The following is a 21,959-nucleotide window of genomic DNA, read 5'->3' as shown; positions in this document are numbered from 1 at the left end:
ATAAGATTTAATGCAATTTTATGATTTAATAGTGTTTATTATACGTGTATTCATGCGTCCCAGTTCAGTTTGTTGCAGTTATGGTTCATCTCATAAAACTAACTTTAGATCATAATGTGTTTTTACTTTAAACAACGTTATCATTTATTTACATTTCTTGACTGAAAACGTTTTGTACTTTCAAATTAACTTTATTTAAACTTCGTATGCATGTTGATAAAATGTCAGTCATGAACGAATCTATTTATTTTCACTCCATCAGTGAACTCTTTGGTTCACTCCAGCTGAATCAAATTATTAATCTTTTTAATTATGTTGTCAGATAGGTCTGATAAAGAAAATTGTCATTATCATTAATAGTTAAATAATGAACGATTCTTTCAGACTCGCTTTGTGAACAGAATCATCTGATTCACTGAAAAGATCCGACTCAAAATAACAATTTGTTCAGTCATCCAATTTCGCTACAATATACATTATACAGAATAGTCACGTCCAAGTTAATAACGAATCACCTGGACAGGACTGCAGTGTCCAAGAAATAGACTTTTATAGGGTGTTACAAGTCCAAGTTAACAGTACATGTTCTTACTCTGGCTTATTTGAAGTGTAATTTCTGGTTTGTGTCTTTATCTACGGCAAACCATTATCATAATCAGTCATAAGAGTCAAGGCGGGGCTTTCATTTGCCATTAAACAAAAAAAACACTGACTGCAACATTAAATTGGGCATCACAGCATAAGTGTTTGGCCACAGCCTTCTACAACAGCAGCAATTTTAAAAATCAAATAGTTTGGGGATTAAAAAAAAAAGAATATTTAATACCCACGTAAAGCATCTGTCTTCAGAAGCTTACAATTTGATCTCAGCAATATCTTTAAATCACAATTGAATGTCAATGTAAGCAGGAATACTATGACAATGTACAGTAGAAAACAATGTCACATGACTTTATAACATTATAATGCAATAACATTAGTACTCGAAAAGGGCAGATTTTCTTTGACAGAACCCTTTAAAATGTATACCTGTGCACTGCAAATAAAAGTTGTGAAAGCACACAGAACTCGTTCTCCGCATTGGTACAATCAAATCCACTGTCCTTGATGAAACACTACTGTCGCGCCGTAGGTACCTCACATCAGATGACACAGTCAAATACTTAAAGTTAAATCTAAATAGTGTGGTTCAGTCCTCAACTATATTTGTAGACTTTCTCAACATTTACTGACAAAATAGATAATAATCCTCTGCAAAAACAAAATGGCTAAAATGCAATCAATTCAGCTCAGCAAGTCAAACATTGTGGTAACAATAATCACAGAAATCCATCTGTGATAAAAAAAGTGTTTCCATTTTGGCTAGGAGTCCCCCTTCAATCTTAATCTCAATTCCCCAGCAAAGCAAAGTCTCTGATAAGCAACAAGTAAACAAACAAAAGGTTGATAAAAGGATGTTTGAGTGTCAGTCACGGAGTATAAATAGTTAAAGGTAAATAGGAAAGGGAAAGCGTCCATTTTGTTCCCCACAGAATGCGAACATCGAGAGATGCCGGTTCGTTTTCACTTGGGGTCCTCGATGGTGCCTTTGCTAAGATCTGTCATTTTGGGGTACTTGACTTTCTTCTGGTCCAACTCGTTCTGAGCCCACAGCAACAGTTTGAGGAGTTTGGCAAGTTTCGGTGTCGACTCCCTGTTTTCATAGTCCAGCACCGCCTGGTTTACCTCGCTCCACACCTGTTATAGAAGACCACATGCTGTCAATTACTGACAGACCGAATGAATGACGCCCTTCATTACCCTCTACAAATGCCATGATTTACATAAAATTAAATGTGGGGGGAGGTGGAGTGACAGCAGTGAAAACACATTTCAAAAAGGCAAGTTATTACATTTTGAGTACAGATCTATATATATATATATATATATATATATATATATATATATATATGCACTGAATCATTCACAGTAATTCTGGGAATGTACATTAAGTATAAGGGATCAATTTCACATAAAAAAAAACTCAATATTGAGTTGTCAAAGAAATTAATAATTTTATTTTAGTCATTTAGCAGATGCTTTTATCCAAAGCGACTTACAAGCCCCAAAAATATATAAAATTGATAAAGAATTAAATTACACAAAAGACTTTTCATTGTTACAAAAGATTTATATTTCAAATTAATATTGGTTCTTTTGAACTATTCATCAAAGAATCCTGAAAATAATCTATCATGGTTTTCATAAAAAATATTATTAAATTATTTTACAATATTACTGTTTTACTACAATATTGATCAACCAAATTATAGAGCCTTGGTGGATATAAATGACAAAAAAAAATAAAAAATCTTATGGACCTCAAACTTTTAAATGGTTGTATAGCCTACTCCAATATGTAAAATACATTTCTGTATATTGAACAAACATTTCCTTTTTAAGTAAACCAAATGGTTCTCTGCCCTCACACTGTACTAGCCTTGAAATTGAACTTTGAGAACCTGCAGGACTGGAATAGCCATAAACTTTTTTTTATTTTATTTATTTTTATTAAACAATTATGCCAATATGTAAAAATTACCTAACCGGCTTGTTGAAGGTGTTAATTTTATACACTGCTTCAAAATACAGGTGCATCTCAATGAATTAGAATGTCATAGAAAAGTTCATTTATTTCAGTAATTTAACTCTAATTGTAAACCTTGTGTAATAAATAAATTCAATGCATACAGACTGAAGTAGTTTAAGTCTTTGGTTCTTTTAATTGTGATGATCTCAACAAATTAGAAAATGTGACATGTCAATCAGCTAATCAACTCAAAACACCTGCAAAGGTTTCCTGAGCTTTCAAAAATGATCTCTCAGTTTGGTTCACTAGGCTACACAATCATTGGGAAGACTGCTGATCTGACAGTTGTCCGGAAGACAATCATTGGCATCCTTCACAAGGAGGGTGAGGACCACAAACATTCATTGCCAAAGAAGCTTGCTGTTCACAGAGTGCTGTATCCAAGCATGTTAACAGAAAGTTGAGTGGAAGGAAAAAGTTTGGAAGAAAAAGATGCTCAACCAACCAAAAGAAGCGCAGCCTTATGAGGATTGTCAAGGAAAAGGCATCAAGAGCCACCAGACACAGACATGTCAAGGAATTTGGCTACAGTTGTTGGATTCCTCTTGTTAAGCCACTCCTGAGGCGTCTTACCTGGGAGAAGGAGAAGAAGAACTGGACTCTTGCCCAGTGGTCCAAAGTCCTCTTTTCTGATGAGAGCAAGTTTTGTATTTCATTTGGAAACCAAGGTCCTAGAGTTTGGAGGAAGGGTGGTGAAGCACACTGCCAAAACCACCAAAAGTTGGTTAAAAGACCATGGTGTTGGTTTGCTTGACTGGCCAGTGGCCAGCAAACTCACCAGACCTGAACCCCAGAGATAATCTATGGGCTATTGTCAAGAGGAAGATGAGAAACAAGAGACCAAACAATCCAGATGAGCTGAAGGCCACTGTAAAAAAAAACTTGGGCTTCCATACCATCTCAGCAGTGCCACAAACTGATCACCTCCATGCCATGCTGAATTGAGGCAGTAATTTAAGCAAAAGGAGCCCCTACCAAGTATTGAGTACATGTACAGTAAATGAACATACTTTCCAGAAGGCCAACAATTCAGTGAAAGTTTTCTTTATTGGTCTTATGAAGTATTTTAATTTGTTGTGATAATGAACTGGTGGGTTTTTGTTAAATGTGAGCCAAAATCATCACGATTAAAATAACCAAAGACTTAAACTACTTCAGTCTGTGTGCATTGAATTCATTTAATACACAAGTTTCACAATTTGAATTGAATTACTAAAATAAATTAACTTTTCCACAACATTATAATTTATTGAGATGTACCTGTATGTTAAAAATAGCATTACTTATAAAGAGAAGACAGATCAACCAACTTTACCTTCTGTCTCTGCATCATGTTCAGCAGGTCACCGAAGGGTGACTCTTCTGGGTTATCAAACGCCAGGAGTGCGAGGGTGCGCTCCATCTCTGTCAGACACTCTCGGCTTTCCTCTCCCTGTTCAGCCAATTGTGTCTGTGCAAACTCCAATGCAGCCTCCGTTTCCCGCAGGCGAATCAACTCTATCAGGTGTTGTTGCTAAAGGAGGAAAGCAGATATACCTTACTTGTTGTAAAATGAAAAGCCTTCTCTTGTGATTTAGCATCAGACAGTTGACAGTTTGAGTCACTGTGGAACAGTACAACTTTTATTTATATAAACATTTAATATTAAGATTGATAAACCAGTTTACAAAACAAAAGTCCAACAGTGTACAACTTAAGATTTCTTAGGGCCCAAAACGTATTTGAACTTTAGGCCACATTTAATTTTGTTAGATTATATACAACTTTTTAGTTGTTTTTTTAGGTTCTAAATGATACAGTAATAGATCTGCTTTTCAAATGGAAGAAAAATTATCTACACACTTTCATTTACAAATATTATTGGAACACATTCACAGATAGTATGATGAACTACAGGTGTAGTACAAAAAGGTATAATTTGTTTGGCTGATATGTTAACCATGCAATGACATTCATACATTTGTAGAGTGGCTTCGGTGTCAAAATACAGCCCTCAAACATATGAAGATATGTAATAAATATCATGAGCCAATTGTCATTAACCTTCTATACCTGAAGATGAAAGTACAGATATCGGTTAGTGTCCAGCAGCTCAGGATGCAGACTGTTGATCAGTGCAATGGCCTCTTGAATTTGTCCCTTCAGCACCATCTCCCTAATTTTTATCCTTTCATCCAGAGAGTCCAGATCAACACTTGGTTCAATGCCTGATTCCATCCTGAACTTCTCAGCTGCCTCTTTAAACCCCTCTATGCAAATAGAAACAAACAAATTATGATACAGATCTTCTGACAGTTGTATTAAAGGTGAAAAAAATAAAATTGGTCAGTTGATCACCTACCGGTCACCAGATAATTCATAATGAGCCGATTCATGTCTGCCCGCTGAATGTGAACATTATTTAGCTTTTCCATCCACTCCTCTCGTGTCACGTCATCTGGCTTTTCAGCATAACTCATCATGAAGTGTTCTACATTGGCAAACAAATACATAAAAATTATATCTAATAAAAATACGCACACATGCATGCACGTGTGTGTGTGTGTGTGTGTGTGTGTGTGTGTATGTGTGTAAAAACATACTATTATTATGTTTACTTTTTAAAGATTTTAGAAAAAGAAAGACTAGGGCACTAATACAACATATAACGACAACAAGTTAGCTAATACACCATGAGAATATATAAATAAACAATGTTATGGAAAGCAAGCAAGACTACATTTTCGCTTGCAATGACCGGAAGCTCTAATTATAAAGGCCTGTATCATAACATTGAAGCCTGGACCGCTGGAGAGATCACAACAGATTAAAAAATGTCCGTAACAACATACATATATAACCGTTAATAAGCACAGATATTCTCATAGCTTTTATATATTACCATTCGTTTTCGACATTTACAATAACTTGTCGATTATGCAAAAAATTATAGAATTTTACCTGATTGTGTACACTCTGATCGCCAGCAGCTCGGGGAGAAAGGCCGTACCAAGCTCTCGCGGTTTTTAAAGAAAACGAGATTTCACAGCGCTACCTCGTTTGGATTGGCTGCTGATCGAATCATCGAGGTAAAGGACTGCTAACATTAAAATAATAATAATAATAATAATAATTATTATTATTATATTAGTTTAAAGTATAAAAAACTAAAATATTACGTTCGTTTTAACTTCTATTTATTTTTTTATTCTATTTTACTTTTGTATTGTTTAATGTTTTCATAAATCAGCTCTTACCTTGGCATTATCTCACTATATCATGAATTCTCCTCAGTAATTTTGACACTGCAAAACACAGCAGCCTTTCAGTAGACCGCTTTACGTTTACGCTTTTTTTTTCGTTTCCGCCCATGTTCCTTTCTAGCGTGACGTCAGCGCACGACTCCCATTGAGCGGGGACGCGGCTCGCCTCGCGATCATATTCATAAACTAGGACGCCGTGTCCGAGAACCGCAGCATGATTTACTCCAGCTTTCGGGACGTTTATAGATATAAGTATTAATTTACGAACAACTGAGGAACTGCACTTCTACCTACGCTTCTCCTTGACGGTAAGAAATGAGATCGCAGTCAGAGGAAAATCCTGTCTGTGCGCCTCAATCCTGCTACATGCTGCCGTTGCGCGTGGATTAGTAACGTTACTGTTGTAGAAGGTTTTTGTGCAAGAAAGCTTAATCCATTAAAGGGATAGTTCACCATTAGTAAAAATTACATAAAATACAAATTCCCAACTTCATGTCGTTTGTAACCCACATGACTGACTTTAATTCTGGAGCATAACATTAAATGTTAAACACGGACAGATTCAGTAACCGTTCATTTTATTTTCCGTAACGTTACCGTTAAAGTGAATGGTGACCGCGGCGGCTGTCATCCCGCATCTCCGCCGTGTGTTTCGGAATTGGTACAGACTTGAAACAAGTAAATGATGATACAACCTCTATATTTGATTGAACTATTCATTTACCAAGCAAACCAACATGAATGCTGAGCGATTAAAGTCTGTAAATCTCCAGCCCGTTAGTCAACACGGGAGCACTGAACCTTCACACCCGGCTCTCATCAGTGTCTGCGGTTATTCGTTAGATTTGCGTTGAGCTCAGTCTCTAACAGTGTTTGCTTTCTAATCCTCATAGACAAGATACTTCCAGCTCTCATTGGCTTTCCTATTTCTAGACGTATAGAGAAGAATAGGCTCTTGACTCTGTATTGCTATCAAGTCTTTGAGTTGTAATAATCTAGCCTGCTGTAAATGGGTATGATTTTTGATTGATGGCTATAATTGTGTGTGTGTGTGTGTGTGTGTGTGTAGTGACATGAGTTCTGCATTGTGACTCGTAACCTTTAACCACCTCACTACTTTGTAACGTTACTTTCTCTTTCTCCTAGAGCTTGGCTCAAGGTACATCAACTGCTACTGCTAATCATTCTTGATTGTAAATTTAATGAAGTGATTTTGCAATATAGGAGTTGTGCTGAGCAATTTAAAGAGATAGTTCACCCAAGAACTTTAATTCGGTCATCACTCACACAGATCAGAAATGTACCAGTGAGGCTTTTTTTTGTTGTTTTTTTTAACAGTGGATGTCAATGGTAACCAAACCTGATTTGTTACCGACAGTCTTAAAAGCATTTCCTTTTAAATACCACAGAAGAAAGTCTTAAGGGTTTGGAACATGAATGGGAGTAAATGTTGAATCTTGCTTGCTGTGTTTAAAAAAAAAATCTTTCTAGCTTTAAGCATCTTTGTGCTTACATCTGTTGTCATTAGCATATGTAATATTTTAATCTGACAAATCTCAGTTTTGAATGGGGTTGGCTATCCATTTTGTCTTATATTTGTTTCTAAAAATTGCTGCATAACTCTGAGTGGTCCTTCTCATTCAGAAGTCTCTTATGTTTTCCCTTTTAATGTATTTTATAATGTCATTTATTCCTGTTATAACAACACTACATTTTCAGCATTGTTACACCAATCTTCAGTCAGAAATTATTCTAATACGCTGATGTGTTGCTCAAGAAGCATTTATTATTAAGATTGTTGGAGAAAACAGTTATGCTGCTCTTTTATATGGAGTTATTTGATGAAGTGTAAATTCAAAGGAACAGCATTTACTTGAAATATAAATCTTTTGTAACATTACTAATGTCTTTACTGTCACTTTTGTTTAATTTAATGCATCCTTGCTGAGTAAAAGTATTATTTTTTTTATATTAATTTAAACTTACTGACCTTTCTTCTATATTTAACACGGATACACTGACAGTTCCTCATGTTTAACTGCCAGAATAAGACTTCAGTGGTTTAATAGACACTATTGGTCACTGTATTGATACCTTTATGTAGCTAACTGCTATTTAAATGATCATAATAAAGTTTATAAATAAATGTATCAATCTATTGGCTAGAAAATGTTAAGAATTGTTACTGCACGAGTAAGTGATTGTTTTAACCCTGGTAAATGGGTTGTTTTATGGTAGAATATAACACATTAACAATTTTGAATGCATCTCGGTTGATGATTCAGTTTCCCTAAAGATAATACTGGAGTGATATTACAGGGATGCAGATAGTGATTAACAGGTGTGATCATCATATAGTGAGATTAAAGCTCTGTTGGAAATGACTGTTATAGATTATATCACACTGAAAAGAGTTTATAATAAGGTTTGTTCACCTGATAATACAAATCATTTAACTTTTTTCCTACAAATTTCTTTCTTTTATGGAAGGTGGAGTTCACAACATCAACAAAATACACAATTACTGTAGGTCACTTTATGCTTTCACATGAGGGAACATAGTCAACCACCTTTTCTCAAAATGGGGATTTCCAAACTTTTTTGTCAGAACCCTCTGATATTTTAAATGATTAGTTTGTAGTTTTGCTTGTTTGTAGTTATTTGATATTGTAGTTGTTATTTCCTTTGTTGGTCACTTAAATTAACATGCAGGTAAACAAATGAAACATTTAATACTTTGTAGTAAGTGTTTTTTATTTTTTATTATTTATGTTAGGGCTGCACAATTCATTACATTTCTAATCGCAATTTCAATTAAGGATGCCATAATAATGTGTTGTTCAAAGCGGCAATTAATCATCTAAGTGAACTTATGTTATTCTGCATGCTTAAGATATGTTTTTTTTTTCTTTTATTTAAATTTGAGTTTTAGTATAACATAATACCATTCATATTTTTACTTTTTTATTATTGGATCACACTTCACAAAGTGAAGTGACGTGACATACAGCCAAGTATGGTGACCCATACTCAGAATTAGTGCTCTGCATTTAACCCATCCAAAGTGCACACACCGTGAACTCACACCCAAAGCAGTGGGCAGCCTTTTATGCTGCGGTGCCCAGGAGCAGTTGGGGGTTCGGTGCCTTGCTCAAGGGCACCTAAGTCATGGTATTGCCGGCCCGAGACTCAAACCCACAACCCTAGGGTTAGGAGTCATAATCTCTAACCACCAGGCCACGACTTCCCCACAGCAAGGAGAAAGAGGAAACCAATCCAATGTATAGTTGACATTTGAGGCTTAATGAAAAAGCACTAAAAGTTTCTCCATGCGAGTTATCATGGTAATCTTGTTGTGGATCTTAGTTTATTCATATTAGAAAAATGGCAAGACATTTTTTGTTATCAACACAAGACCATGTGACTTTCCATAAAATTAGTGCTTTTGGCTGTTCATTCATCACATTAATCCTAATTTGTTTGGTCTTTATTCTTGTTCTTTGAGATGGTTTGTCCCTGTCCTTCAGGTTTTTGAGCAGCACCTGTTTGCTCCTTGTGTTGTTTTGATAGATGCTTCAGATCCATTCATTTGGCTCTAACTTGAAGCTCCTTATTTTTGGTCAGTAATCAATAACAACACATTTTCTTAAGCAGTGTTGCTTTAGTATCATTGACATACTATTCATATATATATATATATATTTTTTTTTTTTTTACTTTTTTTTTATTATTAGTTTCGTTTTTTTAAATGTCTACTTTTATTACATTTTAGTTTATTATTATTTAGTTATTTTAGTGTTTCAACTTGAGGGATAGTTCACCAAAAAATACAGTTCTGATATTTTAACTCACCTTCAAGCTGTTCCAAACCTGTAAGAGTTTCTTTCTTTCTTTTGAACACAAAAGAAGATGTTTTAAAATTAGTTTGAAACCAAACAGTTGCTGTTAGCCTTTGACTTCGATAGTATGAAGAAAAAGTCAGTGGCTAGCATCAGTTATTTGGTTTCCCTCATTTTCCAGAATTACTTCTTTTGTTTTTCATAAGTTGTTGTTCTTGCTTTGGCAACCAGCTGAAAAAATTTACTTTTTTATATTTCAGTGAATTTGAAAATTATTTTAATTTTAAGTTTTATGCTTTGGTTGACCATAACGACAGGTTTTTTGGTACGTCGACACTATTACTTTGTGTGTATTTGTTCATTGTGAAGAGAGACTCTCATCAAACATGCTCACTCCATCTGTTCCCTCCCTCTACAAACAGCAGCACATAATACCAGCCACATCACTTCACCTGCTCGGATAGAGAGAGAAGAGGATGCCATAGTGATGTGAGAGGATGATAGAACACAAACAGAGGGACCAGACAGAGAACTTGATGCGATGGACAAACCTGGACAGCGATGTTCATTAAGCTATGGAGACTTTGGCAGCCATCTCTTGTCCACAGACTGAGATGGCCACTAAAGAATTAGTCAGAGCATATGGTGGTGCAGAGACAGGAGGGGGAGGGAGTGTGTGTGTGTGAGAGAGAGAGAGAGAGAGAGATGGATGTAGTGGCTGCATTGCAGAGCCCTGCTCCTGATGAAAACTGTTAGTAATCATTTAATCAACCGATGGAGCTGCCAGCAGCCCAAACATACACACTTATTTCTGACACGCTATTTAAACACAACTTGTAGCAACAGACTTTTACATCAATTTTTCCTTTTCTGCAGTAAATGTAGGTGGTATTTCTCAGTGTAAAGAATACTGCCATGATGCTAAGGTGTTGTGGGAGGTTGCCGGCAGTGTTGGGGAGTAACTAGTTACATGTAACGGCGTTACGTAATTTAATTACAAAATAAATGTAACTGTAATCAGTTACAGTTACTAAGAAAAAGTGAGTAATTAAATTACAGTTACTTATGAAATTTTTAAAGATTACAAAGGGGATTACATTTCACACATACACATACAGATTTAAATGATTTCTTCTGAGACACACGGCCCTATAATTTCCGCGATGCAGAAACATAGTCTGGTTCGTAGAATCCAGTCATAAAAACGGGATTGCTATTGCCTAACGCGGACAGAATATGCCACATTTTGGACAAATAAATCAAAAGTAGGTCAGTACACTTGAATCAAAGCATGGAGTAGTGTCTACGAATATTAAGCCGCAAAAGACATTATGAATCCTGCACGTTCTGAATGTCTGTGGAGAACAGGCGCGGACCGGACATCTGGAGAACCGCGACAATTCCCGGTGGCCTGGCAGACGATTTGTCCCGCTATTTTAATATTATTATTGTATAATTGCCTGCCGAATGTAATGTACTAAAGCGATCATTTCCGAATCCGCCATTCGATAATTACATCTCTAATAGTTCATGGATCGGTTAGTTGTGACTGGCAATGGTTGGGCGCGCGCGCTCTCCGCGCCTCCGCCGAACGGTTTGGATCAGACTCAGAGTAATTAATGCAAGAGAGAGAGACCGGAGTGGACTGTAGCGCACAGCTGGAGCAGAGAAGCAAAACTACTGTTCAGGGTTTGCAGTGCAGGTCAGTTTCATCTGTAAAGATGCTATAGTAGTTTTGTATTTGTTCACTTAGTCAAGGAGCAACAGCACATTGATCACACTCACTCAAAATACTGCATAAACGACATCATTATTATCTATTCTAATGTTGCAGTAGTAATTAAGCTGAAAAATAATGAGATTTTATTATAGGTTTAGGGGAAGCTACGACAGACAACTACACAACCCTTACGAAAATGTATGTTTTAATATTTTGCTATAAATCCAGAGACAAAGGTTACTATTGCCACAAAGCACACAATACACCATGCCACAAATTAAAAATTATTTAACAAATGTATTTATTTAAAAACAAATACAAATGGTAATCCATTTGCAAATAAATAAAACAAGGTTAATGTACTTTTATATAATAAAAGCATGGTAAATTTGTGTGAGGGAAAAACATGACTCATGAATTAGGATTTTTCTATAAATATATTGAAGTGATGCACTCATTTTGACATGTAGGCAATTTAGAAAGTATAGTTTTGTTAAATCCTGGGTATTGAAGTCATGAGAGAGATGGATAACAGGGCAAAATAAAGAGACTGAAAAGAAAAATGGAAGTGAAGGTGTAGTTCAGCAGAGAATTTTTAATTATTTTGCATGTCCCCAAACTAAAGATTTATACCTTTTTTTATGTCAGGTCCATACAAAAAATAGTGTTGTCCATGAATTTGTTTGTTTGAATTAGAGATTTCCTGGTCTGAAATTTTTTTTCCCAGTCCACCCCTCATGGAAATTGATGCAGACATGCGGTTTCATTTACTATACATAGGCCTACTGAAGCTCGGAGTGTTTTCAACCTCTGCCGTCTCGATATATTAGTACATGAACACATAAACACAATCTCTATCATGAATCACTTCATGAGCATTTAACTTGTTTTGAGAAAACTATCATCATATACAAAGAGCAGCAATGTTTCAGGAGTTTAGTACACAGAATAGGAGGTATGCTTATTACATAAACATATTTGAGTTGATGTATATGCTTTTATTTATTATTTTTTAATTAACTTTTTCCTTCCAAACTATTGTTAGAAGCAGTGTTTCCTGTAACTATGCAAAGATTTGGTTTCAAAAAAAGTTTCACTAAACAATTTCTTATGATTTTAAATTTGCATTGAACTTCAGATCAATCTTAAAGTAAAATGCATAACTAAAGTCTGATTGTGTGGTGGATGTGTTCAAATTTGATCATCTTAATTCAAGTGATGAAGGATGGTGAAAGTCTGACAGTATTGAGCTCTACTTTAAGGTTAAACCTGCATAGTGTAAATGTTGACTAACGGTTGCAAATAAACATTTATTAGAGATTTTTAAAAGTAATCAAAAGTAATCAGTTACATTACTTTAATAAAGTAATTGAAAAAGTTACACTACTATTACATTTTAAATAGGGTAACTTGTAATCTGTAACCTATTACATTTCCAAAGTAACCTTCCCAACACTGGTTGCCGGGGCATTGATATGTGGTTGTTTTGAGTGTTTTTTTGTGATGTGGTTGCTAGTGTGCTGAAGTACGCAAATGTTGTATTTATTTTGTAAAGAAAGCTTAAGTTTTATTAAGCAAGGATGCATTAAATTGATCAAAAGTTAAAGTTAAGGCATTTTATAATGTTTTAAAAGATTTTTATTTAAAATAAATGTTATCTTTTTTGTATTCATCAAATCCTAACACGTATCAGGTTTTCAGGAAAAAATATTAAGCAGCACAGCTGTTTTCAACATTGATAATAATAAATGTTTCTTGACCACCAAATCAGTATATAGACTGATTTCTGAAGGATCATGTGACACTGAAGTAATGATGCTGAAAAAAATTCAGTGTTAAAATCACAGAAATATTTTATATTTAAAAAGTTTAAAAAAAGTAAACATTTATTTTAAATTGTAATAATATTTCACACTGTTACTATTTTTTTTTTTTTTTTACTGTATTTTTGATCAAATAAATGCAGGCTTAGTGAACATAATCAAAGCTCAAACTTTTGACTGGTAGCGCACTTTATTAACTATAAAAAAAAATCATCAAATGCATGATTTTGAACGCAGTTAACGATATTGTTGTTCTCGAATTCAGTTTTTTCATTAATTAATTTGGTTTATTTTTGTTTGTTTGCTTGTCAACAGCAAATCTATTGGCAAGCAAAAATCTTAATTTGTAATTGTCTAGAAAAGTAATAGCTGATAATTATTAATATTTATAATTATCATTACTATTGAGAATAATAAGAGGTTTGAAAATCCAAAGCATGAGCAATATTTTTTTTAAATCTCCAGTAATATCTGAGCAGATGTTGAATTTGTTTGGAGTGTCCCAGTTGAAAAAGCACACTGTTTGAGAAGGGACAGAAATGACCCTTCACTTATTCAAATGCTCTGCTAATACTAATCTGCTAATGCTAGCTGACAAGCTGCACGATTAGCCTGGAAGGGAGGCGAGACTGTCACACACCACGCCACAGCAAGCTCCTCGCATGAGGAAAAGTGGTGTTTGTACTCATGTAAAGAATCCTCATACCTGTATTTTTTGTTTTCTCCAAATAATTGGTTATTGACATGTGAAACGTCTCCTCACCTGGCAGCCAGTTTGTGTGGAGGTGTCTTAACCTGAATTACTCTGGGGTTAATGGGTTAACTGTCTTTGATTCGTACTGGAGGATGTAACTTTTGATCGTCTCTGTGTGTGAAAGATGTGTGTCACTGTTTATCTCGTTCTCTTTACACAAACTGTACCTGACAGTCTGTAGCTAATACTCTGACTGAGCCGGTCTTTTATCTGTCTGCATAAAGTGAACTTTCAATGAGGAGAAAATGTGCTTAATTGTCCTCAAAATAATGCCACACTGCAAATAAATAAATACGTATTTAAGATTGAAAGATTTAAGCTTGCGATATTGTTCTTTTTGCTACTTGAATCAGTTCATGGTTTAAGATATGAATATTAGTGTTGTAATTTTACCATTGTGCTATAGACAATAGCTTTTTTCAATATTTTATTAAATGCTAAATTAAATATTTGCATTTTACAGTACAAAGATAGTATTCTCATTTTAATACATTTATTTAATAATAATCACAACAAAAATCATAATTCTTATTATTTTATATACATGACAGTTGGCATTAATTACAATTTACTTGATATATTTTCTAAATGCATATTACAGATCCAATCAACAAACATTCATAGAATCAAGTCCCTGCTCTGTTTTCATTATTATTATTATTTTTTTTGATAATCCATATATGTACATCACAATAAAGAAAAGAAAATATGTTTCACTTCTTCCATTTATGTTTCGCTGCTTCCAGTGCATGAGGGGTATAAAACCTAGCATCTTTGATATAATATATTAACAAACTATGATTAGGGCACATTAATTCTAATTGTCATAGCAGGTATAGTATACAGATAGTATTCAAATACAAGGGTTAGACATGGCAAAGTGTACTACACCCAAACACCTCTCTTGACTTCTGTCAGCATGTGTGGATCCTCATTGTTAATGCACTGACTCAGAACAGGGACATTGTGGGAAATGATGAGCCTATGACTCTCACTGATGAAATAATGGTGGTGTTTTGCTGCACTAAAGGGGATGGATAATGGGTTTTAGATTCACAGAAATAGTGTATAATGATAATAAAATCATTTCAAGTTTTATTGCCATATCAGCCATATCACTGGGATGGCAGTTTGTGTACGCTTTAAATATTTTTGTATGTTATGATGCTATGTAAAAAAAGACAGACAAAAAGCACTGCAAGAATAAAAGCAGACGCATATAACATGTCTCTCTGCTTTTTCTTTCAGAAAGAGGTGGTGGTTGTGGTGTGAGAGGAGTGTGTGTGCACCCGTGTGAGTAATGGCAGAGCAGCAGAGACAGCGTTCACTCTCCACGGCAGGAGAATCACTGTATGTGGTCCTGGGAGTTGATAAAAACACAGCACCAGAAGACATCAAGAAATCTTACAGGTGAGACACTCTTAACAGACATAGAAAGATTGTTCCAACCAGGGCTGGCTCTAGGTTATTTGGTGCCCAAGGCGAGAGAGCTCCACCCCCCAGGAAAAAGAAACTCCACAGTTATTCCATAGTTATTCATTTTTTATTTTAAATGTTCACACAACAACTCTTTAAAAGCAACAACCTGAAGGATACAGTAGAAAACAATAGAGAAGCATTAAGATCTCACCTCAAGGAAAAACAGTCATAGTGTTTTCATTTTATTACGTCTTTTCATTTACCCTATCATTTAAAGCGCTAAAACCAGCTGTCAGATGTTTTCGCGCCACTCCCGGTTGCTGAGCAGCTGAGTTTGACAGCTGCCTGTCAGAGTGACTCAAGTCGTTTTTTAGGATTGTAAATCTAGTAAAAGAAATGGACAAATACAAGCAGTGTGTGGACAGTGCACAGTAAAAGTGTACAGCGTGTGCGCAGCTTTCATAATACGATACATACACTTAATTAACTTTTTTTTTTTTTCATTCTACAATTTTGCGCCCCGTCCAGCAGATGGCGCCCCAGGCGGCTGCCTGTGTCGCCTGTCGGCAAAGCCGGCCCTGCTTCCAACAATGCCATCGAAAATAGTGGATAAAACACACTAGATGTTTTTCGGTGTGGGGGTTCTTTCCTTTTATTATTTAATTTCTTTTTATAACTCCTAAACGAATTATGCGAGAAAACGAAAATTTCTTAAAGGGATAGTTCACCCGTTGTGTCATTCCAACCCTGTATGTATTGCCACCAAAAAAAAAAAAATCATTATGGTTTGGAAAGTGAGAGTAAGTACATGATTTTTTTTGGGGGGGGGGTGAAAAATCTATTTGTATTTCCAATTAAATCCACTAGTTAACTTTCCCTCATTTCCTCTCATGAAAACGTGCTACCATACTGTTCTTTCTACTGCCGTTTTATACAGTATGAATCATTTATCATGAAATAATACTAAGTATTTTACATGCAATTTTTAAATAAAAGTTGCGTGTTTATATATCATGGAGTCATTACTAGTGGAAGTCGTCCACTAGTACTTCAACTTCTATAGTGGTGAATGGAAACTACAACAAATATAATAAATTATAATACTAGAATTTTTGCATTGCAGTTTGTTACAATATCAAAGGAAAAACAATCCAATCCAGAACTCTTTCACATCAGTCTTTGACATGCATTCACATCGCATGAGTGTGCAATCCTCTGCTTGCAAACAAGCTGCAGCATGTCTGAGTTTTACGTCAGAAAGCCAGTTCCTCCGTCAGCAGCATCACACAATCATTATGTTTTTTTTATTTGAGCAGAAAAAGTCTTCTTGTAGATGCATAAAATTACGGTTGAAGCACTGATGTCACATGGACTGTTTTAATGATGTCCTTACTAGCTTTCGGAGTCTTGCATGTCAGCTCCGTTGAGGAATATGCAGGGTCAGAAAGCTCTCAGATTTCTTCAAAGATATCTTAATTTTTGTTCCAAAGATGAAAGAAGGTCTTACGGGTTTGGAACGACATGAGGGTTAGTAATTATTGATAGAATTTTCATTTTTGGGTGAACTGTGGAAATGCATAAACACAGTCTGTGAAAAGGGTCCATTTTTAACATAGTAATAGTTTAACATTAACACATCTGAAAGCAGATTGGCAAGGATGCTAGACAAAGGTCATGGTTGCATTTAATTTTTAGGAAGTGAAATTATTTCTGATCTTCTGATTTGCAGAAAACTAGCTCTGAAGTTCCACCCAGACAAGAATCCTGACAATCCAGAAGCAGTTGAGAAATTCAAAGAAATCAACAATGCTCATACCATTCTGTCAGACCCCACCAAACGCAACATCTACGACAAATACGGATCTCTGGGCCTCTACGTGGCAGAACAGTTTGGAGAGGAGAACGTTAACACATACTTTGTATTGTCCAGCTGGTGGGCCAAGGTTAGTCATACACACAAGACCCATCAGATACACTGTATACTTAGTTTAATACTTAAATTAATACTTTTATTCAGCAAGAATGCATTTAATTATTCAGAAGAAGTTTATCTCAAAAGATTTATATTGCAGCAAATCAGCATATTAGAATGATTTCTGAAGGATCATGTGACACTGAAGACTGGAGTAATGATGCTGATCCTGAAAATTCAGCTTTAACATCACAGAATTGCATTTTACATTTTAAAATAAACTAAAAGGGAAAAAAAAAAAAAAAAAACCTTGATGAGCATATGAGGCTTCTGACCCCAAACCTTTTGATGGTATAGAGCATATAGTACATTTGTGTACATGCTGTTATTTGTGTTGAATTCCTCTTTTTTTTTCTACCTTCTGGCCAGGCGTTGTTTATATTCTGTGGTGTGGCCACAGGCTGTTACTTCTGCTGCTGTCTGTGCTGCTGCTGTAACTGCTGCTGTGGGAAGTGTAAACCTCATCTTCCTCCGTCAGATGAGCCGGATTTCTATGTGTCTCCTGAAGACTTGGAAGCTCAGATGCAGTCTGATGAGAGAGGTGAGACACACTGACACACGTTCATTTACAATAGTCAAATAAACACGATAACATTGACATGAAATCAAAATGGCAGTTTTGTGTGTATAAGTCCATGTATTTTAGCGTTTTAATACCATTCATAAGCTAGTGTACTTACAAAAGGTAGTGTAATGAACCACTCCCCACATCCCACCTGCCACTGACAACCAATAGCAAGTAGCAAATTATGCTTTGGTGACTTAAAAAAAAAATAGGGTGGTGTTGGCGCAGTGGATAAGACACATGCCTTTGGTGTGAGAGACCCGGGTTCGAATCCACTGTGAGACACCAATGTGTCCCTGAGCAAGACACTTAACTCCTAGTTGCTCCAGAGGCGTGCGACCTCTGACATATATAGCAATTGTAAGTCGCTTTGGATAAAAGTGTCAGCTTAATGAACAAATGTAAATGTTAAAGGTGTACTTCACCAAAAAAATTAAAATCATTTCCTCACCCTCAGGTTGTTCCAAACCTGTATAATACTCTTTCTTTTGTACAAAAGAAGGTATTTTGATGAATGTTGGTGTCCTAATAGTTTTTGGTTCCCAGTGACTTCCATAGTATTATTCCCATACTGTTTGGTTACCCAGATTCTTCAAATATTTTTATTTTGTGATCAATAGAAGAAAATCAGAGAGGTTTAGAACAACTTGACGTTGAGTAAATGATGACAGAATAAAATTTTTGAGTGAACTGTCCCTTAAATGTTTTTTTATTCTATTTATTTTTTTACTGTGTATTATTTCATTGTTTAGTCATAACCAAATATAAAGAAGAATGCAGTTCTGCGGAAAATGCAGAATATGTAACCTTAATCCACGTTAGTTATTTTACTTTAATACAATTTTAGTAAACGTAAAATTATAATAAAATTATTAAAAATGAGTGCACATTTCTTTTAAATGTTAATTTAATTTTTTTTAAATGTTAATTATATATACATATATATTAGGGATGTCCCAATACCACTTTTTCACTTCCGATATTGTTGCCGCAACTTTGGCTATTTGCCGATTCCGATATCAATCCGATATTTTTTTTTTATTCTTGAACTATTATTAATAATAAAATAAATGGAAGCACTTTGCTCAATTAGCCACCTAAAACATCTCACTCAAATGGAGAACAAATACTTCTCCAGTATATAGTCCACAACAACAGTTGATTAAGAAAGACTGCCACCCTTTATTCAAACACTTCAAAAATAAATAAATAAATAAAAATACAGGTACTTCAGTACTTAAAGTTACCAACAGATTTAAAGTTAAAAAAATTTAAATGGTGATGATTGGGGGGATGGGTTTGGTGTATTTGTTTGTTCAGGTTGTCAATATTGCAAAAATGACACAAAAAAAAATCTTTAGAAATATCATGATTTTATCATGATTGTTTGTCATGTTGGTTTTTCTAATTTGCAAGCTGATTGAGCATTATAGCCAAACTAACATCCCTATAAAAAAGACAAAGCTTGTTACATTAAGGTAACAAAATATGAAAAAATATGGCAGAGTTTTGCAGGTACAATAGTATTTAGCAGGAGCATTCAAAAAATGTAATGAGCAAGTAAAAATAAAACACAATATACATTGATCCTATTAAAGCAACAGTTTAAAAGTTTTTCAGTCACGTATTGAGTGATTTTTCTCTTTGTGTTTGGTGTTTCATTAACATTAAAGGAATAATTCACCCAAAAATGTACTCCATGTACCCACACAAAAATAGTTTTAAACCTGAATGAGTTTTCATCTTCTGCTAAACATAAACACTATTTTGAAGGAGGTGCAAAACCAAACAGTTGCTGGTTCACAGTGACTTCCAGAGTATTTTCCCCCTACTATCAAAGTTAATGTGTACCAGTAACTGTTTGGTTATCAGCTTCTTCAAAATATCTTCTTTTGTGTGCAGCTCAAGAAAGAAATTAATATACTGTAGGTTTGGGACAACATGTTAGTGAATAAACAATGACAAAGAAAATTTTAGGGTGAACTATCCCTTTAATTACAGTCGTTAGCATTTAGCCTACTGTCCCTTTTAAGACCTGCACACATCTAATATACAGACATGCATCCGTTAATTTCAGTTGTTTACTTTCATTTCAGACATAACTAACTGAGGCTATACATAAACCTTGTGTTTTTGACAGTATTAACACAAAACATAACTTAGTTCAGTAATCTGGCGCTGTTTGAAGGGTTTTTGGTTTTCGTGCGCACGCTTTGAGTGTGCTCAGAAAAAAAAACGCATGTCAGAACAGCACACAAATGAAACATTTAAATAACCAGTAGGGCTTTCTTCAAAAGCAGATCATGGGGACATTTGTATCGTCCACGATTTAAAATATTCATATCGTACACCCCTTCCCTGGGAAGAAAGCGCAGACCGCAAGAGCACCTTAGCGTCGGACCTCAAAGGGGCAGGGGCTCAAACAGAAAATGGCTCATTCGACCATTGGACTTTTTTCCTCTTTATGGTTAAAATACTTCCATACCGCTGACATGGATATTCTGTAAGTTAGCTAACTCTCATACTCATGCGACTATAATTGGCTACTACTGTTATCATGTGACAGGCTGCGTGCTTAACTGGATGTTGCAGCAAGGGAAATGCTCATATTCAAGCATTTAGGGATGGTTTAGCTAGATTTCCCATGGTTTGTGTTGGGTAGGTATCGAACATAGGTATCGGATCGTATTTATTTATTTTTTCTCCCCTCCGATCTCCGATCTTGCATTCTGGGCCAGTATCTGCACGACACCGATATCGTGGATCAGATCGGGACATCCCTAATTTAGACAAATAAGAACCATGTAGTTGCTTTAAATTGTACAATAATACTGTTAAATGTAATCAGAGTAAATTAATATTAAAATATTGTGACGTCTAAAATCACAGCATTTCTAAACTGAGTTTGGTTTCTAGTGGTTTTGTTGTTGCTTTTATTATTCATTTTAACAACAGCTGCTTTTTTTTTTACCTTCAATGTATCCTACTTCCATACTTGTATGATTTTTAAATAGGAAGTACATCTGGAAATTGTGTTAATCAAACTGTTTCATTGGGTCAATAAATGTTCAAAGCGCAGTTCAGTGCATGTTATTGTAACTTGATAATGATTGTGTCATAATCTTTCATCACAATGTCATCATTTTATCTGCTTCTTAAACCTTTCTTTTCTGCTGTCATAACTAAGGCCATGCAGGTGGGTCAATAATATCATTGGTTTCAATCAAATACCAGTAAAACAGGAATAAAGTCCTGCCCAGTATTTCTTAGAATTACAGTTAAAATGCCTTCAGATTGTTTATTTAGCCATTTGAAGTGGCCTCCTGGCACTCACTATCATGCCTGTAATGCTTAGCAACAGGGTTCAGTTTGAGTTGCTAGCTGCTCGTATTATAAAGCAGTGTGACACTAGTGTGTGTTTCCACAGATGGCAGCAGTCCCATCGTGATGCAGCCGTCCTCTGCCACGGAGACCACTCAGCTGAAAGCAGACTCTCACCACACCAGCTACCGGACAGACACCAGCTATTAAACCTCTCTCACAGACACACGGGACCACCATGCCAGAAAAGGTCACGGTGGGCAATGGGTGATCCAGAGGAAAGAGGAAAGTTAGTAACATTATCATTGGAAAACCTGAAACGCTCCACTGTACAGGGCAAGAAGCCAGTTTATTTTTATTTGCCTTTAACCTCTATCATGCCCAAACCTACTGCTGTGATATATTCAATACACACACAAGGGCTTTCTTCCAGTGTACATACAGTCTTCCTGCTATGACTTAAGCTTCATCTTGCCAACAGCTCTTGTTATGCACTGGTTATCACATTTGTCTACATAATAGGTTAAAATAATTTTGATCAATCTTACTTGAAGCACAAATTAGTTGAATTGGCATGAATGAAGCTTGCGTAACATTGACTCGAAAAATGTGATAATTGTAGAGGTTGTCACACATACCCTGTCATTCAAAAGTTTGGACTCCGAAAGTTACCGT

The 21,959-nt window shown here is 35.4% G+C and overlaps 3 protein-coding genes and 1 long non-coding RNA gene across 6 annotated transcripts in view; 2 read left to right on the top strand and 2 right to left on the bottom strand.

The window, feature by feature from the left end:
* LOC132118065 (N-fatty-acyl-amino acid synthase/hydrolase PM20D1.1-like) overlaps positions 1-17,561 on the top strand; it is a 324,185-nt gene extending 306,624 nt beyond the window's left edge. The window contains exon 14 of the mRNA XM_059527578.1: positions 17,486-17,561. The gene's annotated coding sequence lies outside the window, so the exon portion shown is untranslated. The remainder of the gene's footprint in view (positions 1-17,485) is intronic.
* On the bottom strand, positions 17-475 carry LOC132117700 (uncharacterized). The gene is made up of 2 exons (XR_009425827.1): positions 191-475; positions 17-102 (listed from the first exon to the last, which is right to left on the bottom strand). It is a non-coding gene; the product is annotated as an uncharacterized LOC132117700 (long non-coding RNA).
* On the bottom strand, positions 802-6,517 carry LOC132118063 (glucose-induced degradation protein 8-B homolog). 3 transcript variants are annotated; one of them, XM_059527573.1, is made up of 5 exons: positions 6,469-6,517; positions 4,971-5,099; positions 4,682-4,878; positions 3,945-4,142; positions 802-1,737 (listed from the first exon to the last, which is right to left on the bottom strand). In XM_059527573.1, exons 1-5 carry the CDS (start codon positions 6,500-6,502, stop codon positions 1,564-1,566), a joined length of 732 nt encoding a protein of 243 aa, XP_059383556.1. In that variant the 5' UTR covers positions 6,503-6,517; the 3' UTR covers positions 802-1,563. The 3 variants fall into 3 exon arrangements, with proteins under 3 accessions (XP_059383556.1, XP_059383558.1, XP_059383557.1); XM_059527575.1 differs by lacking the exon at positions 6,469-6,517 and adding an exon at positions 5,866-5,943; XM_059527574.1 differs by lacking the exon at positions 6,469-6,517 and adding an exon at positions 5,570-5,672.
* LOC132118064 (dnaJ homolog subfamily C member 5-like) lies at positions 6,019-21,959 on the top strand. The gene is made up of 5 exons (XM_059527577.1): positions 6,019-6,179; positions 15,256-15,417; positions 17,156-17,369; positions 17,768-17,939; positions 21,391-21,959. The coding sequence occupies exons 2-5, from the start codon at positions 15,308-15,310 to the stop codon at positions 21,492-21,494; spliced, it is 600 nt and encodes a 199-aa protein (XP_059383560.1). The 5' UTR covers positions 6,019-6,179; positions 15,256-15,307; the 3' UTR covers positions 21,495-21,959.

This window comes from Carassius carassius, chromosome 37 (genome assembly GCF_963082965.1).
Source record: "Carassius carassius chromosome 37, fCarCar2.1, whole genome shotgun sequence".
Taxonomy (NCBI): domain Eukaryota; kingdom Metazoa; phylum Chordata; class Actinopteri; order Cypriniformes; family Cyprinidae; genus Carassius; species Carassius carassius.
This window is presented reverse-complemented; position numbering and strand designations above follow the sequence as displayed.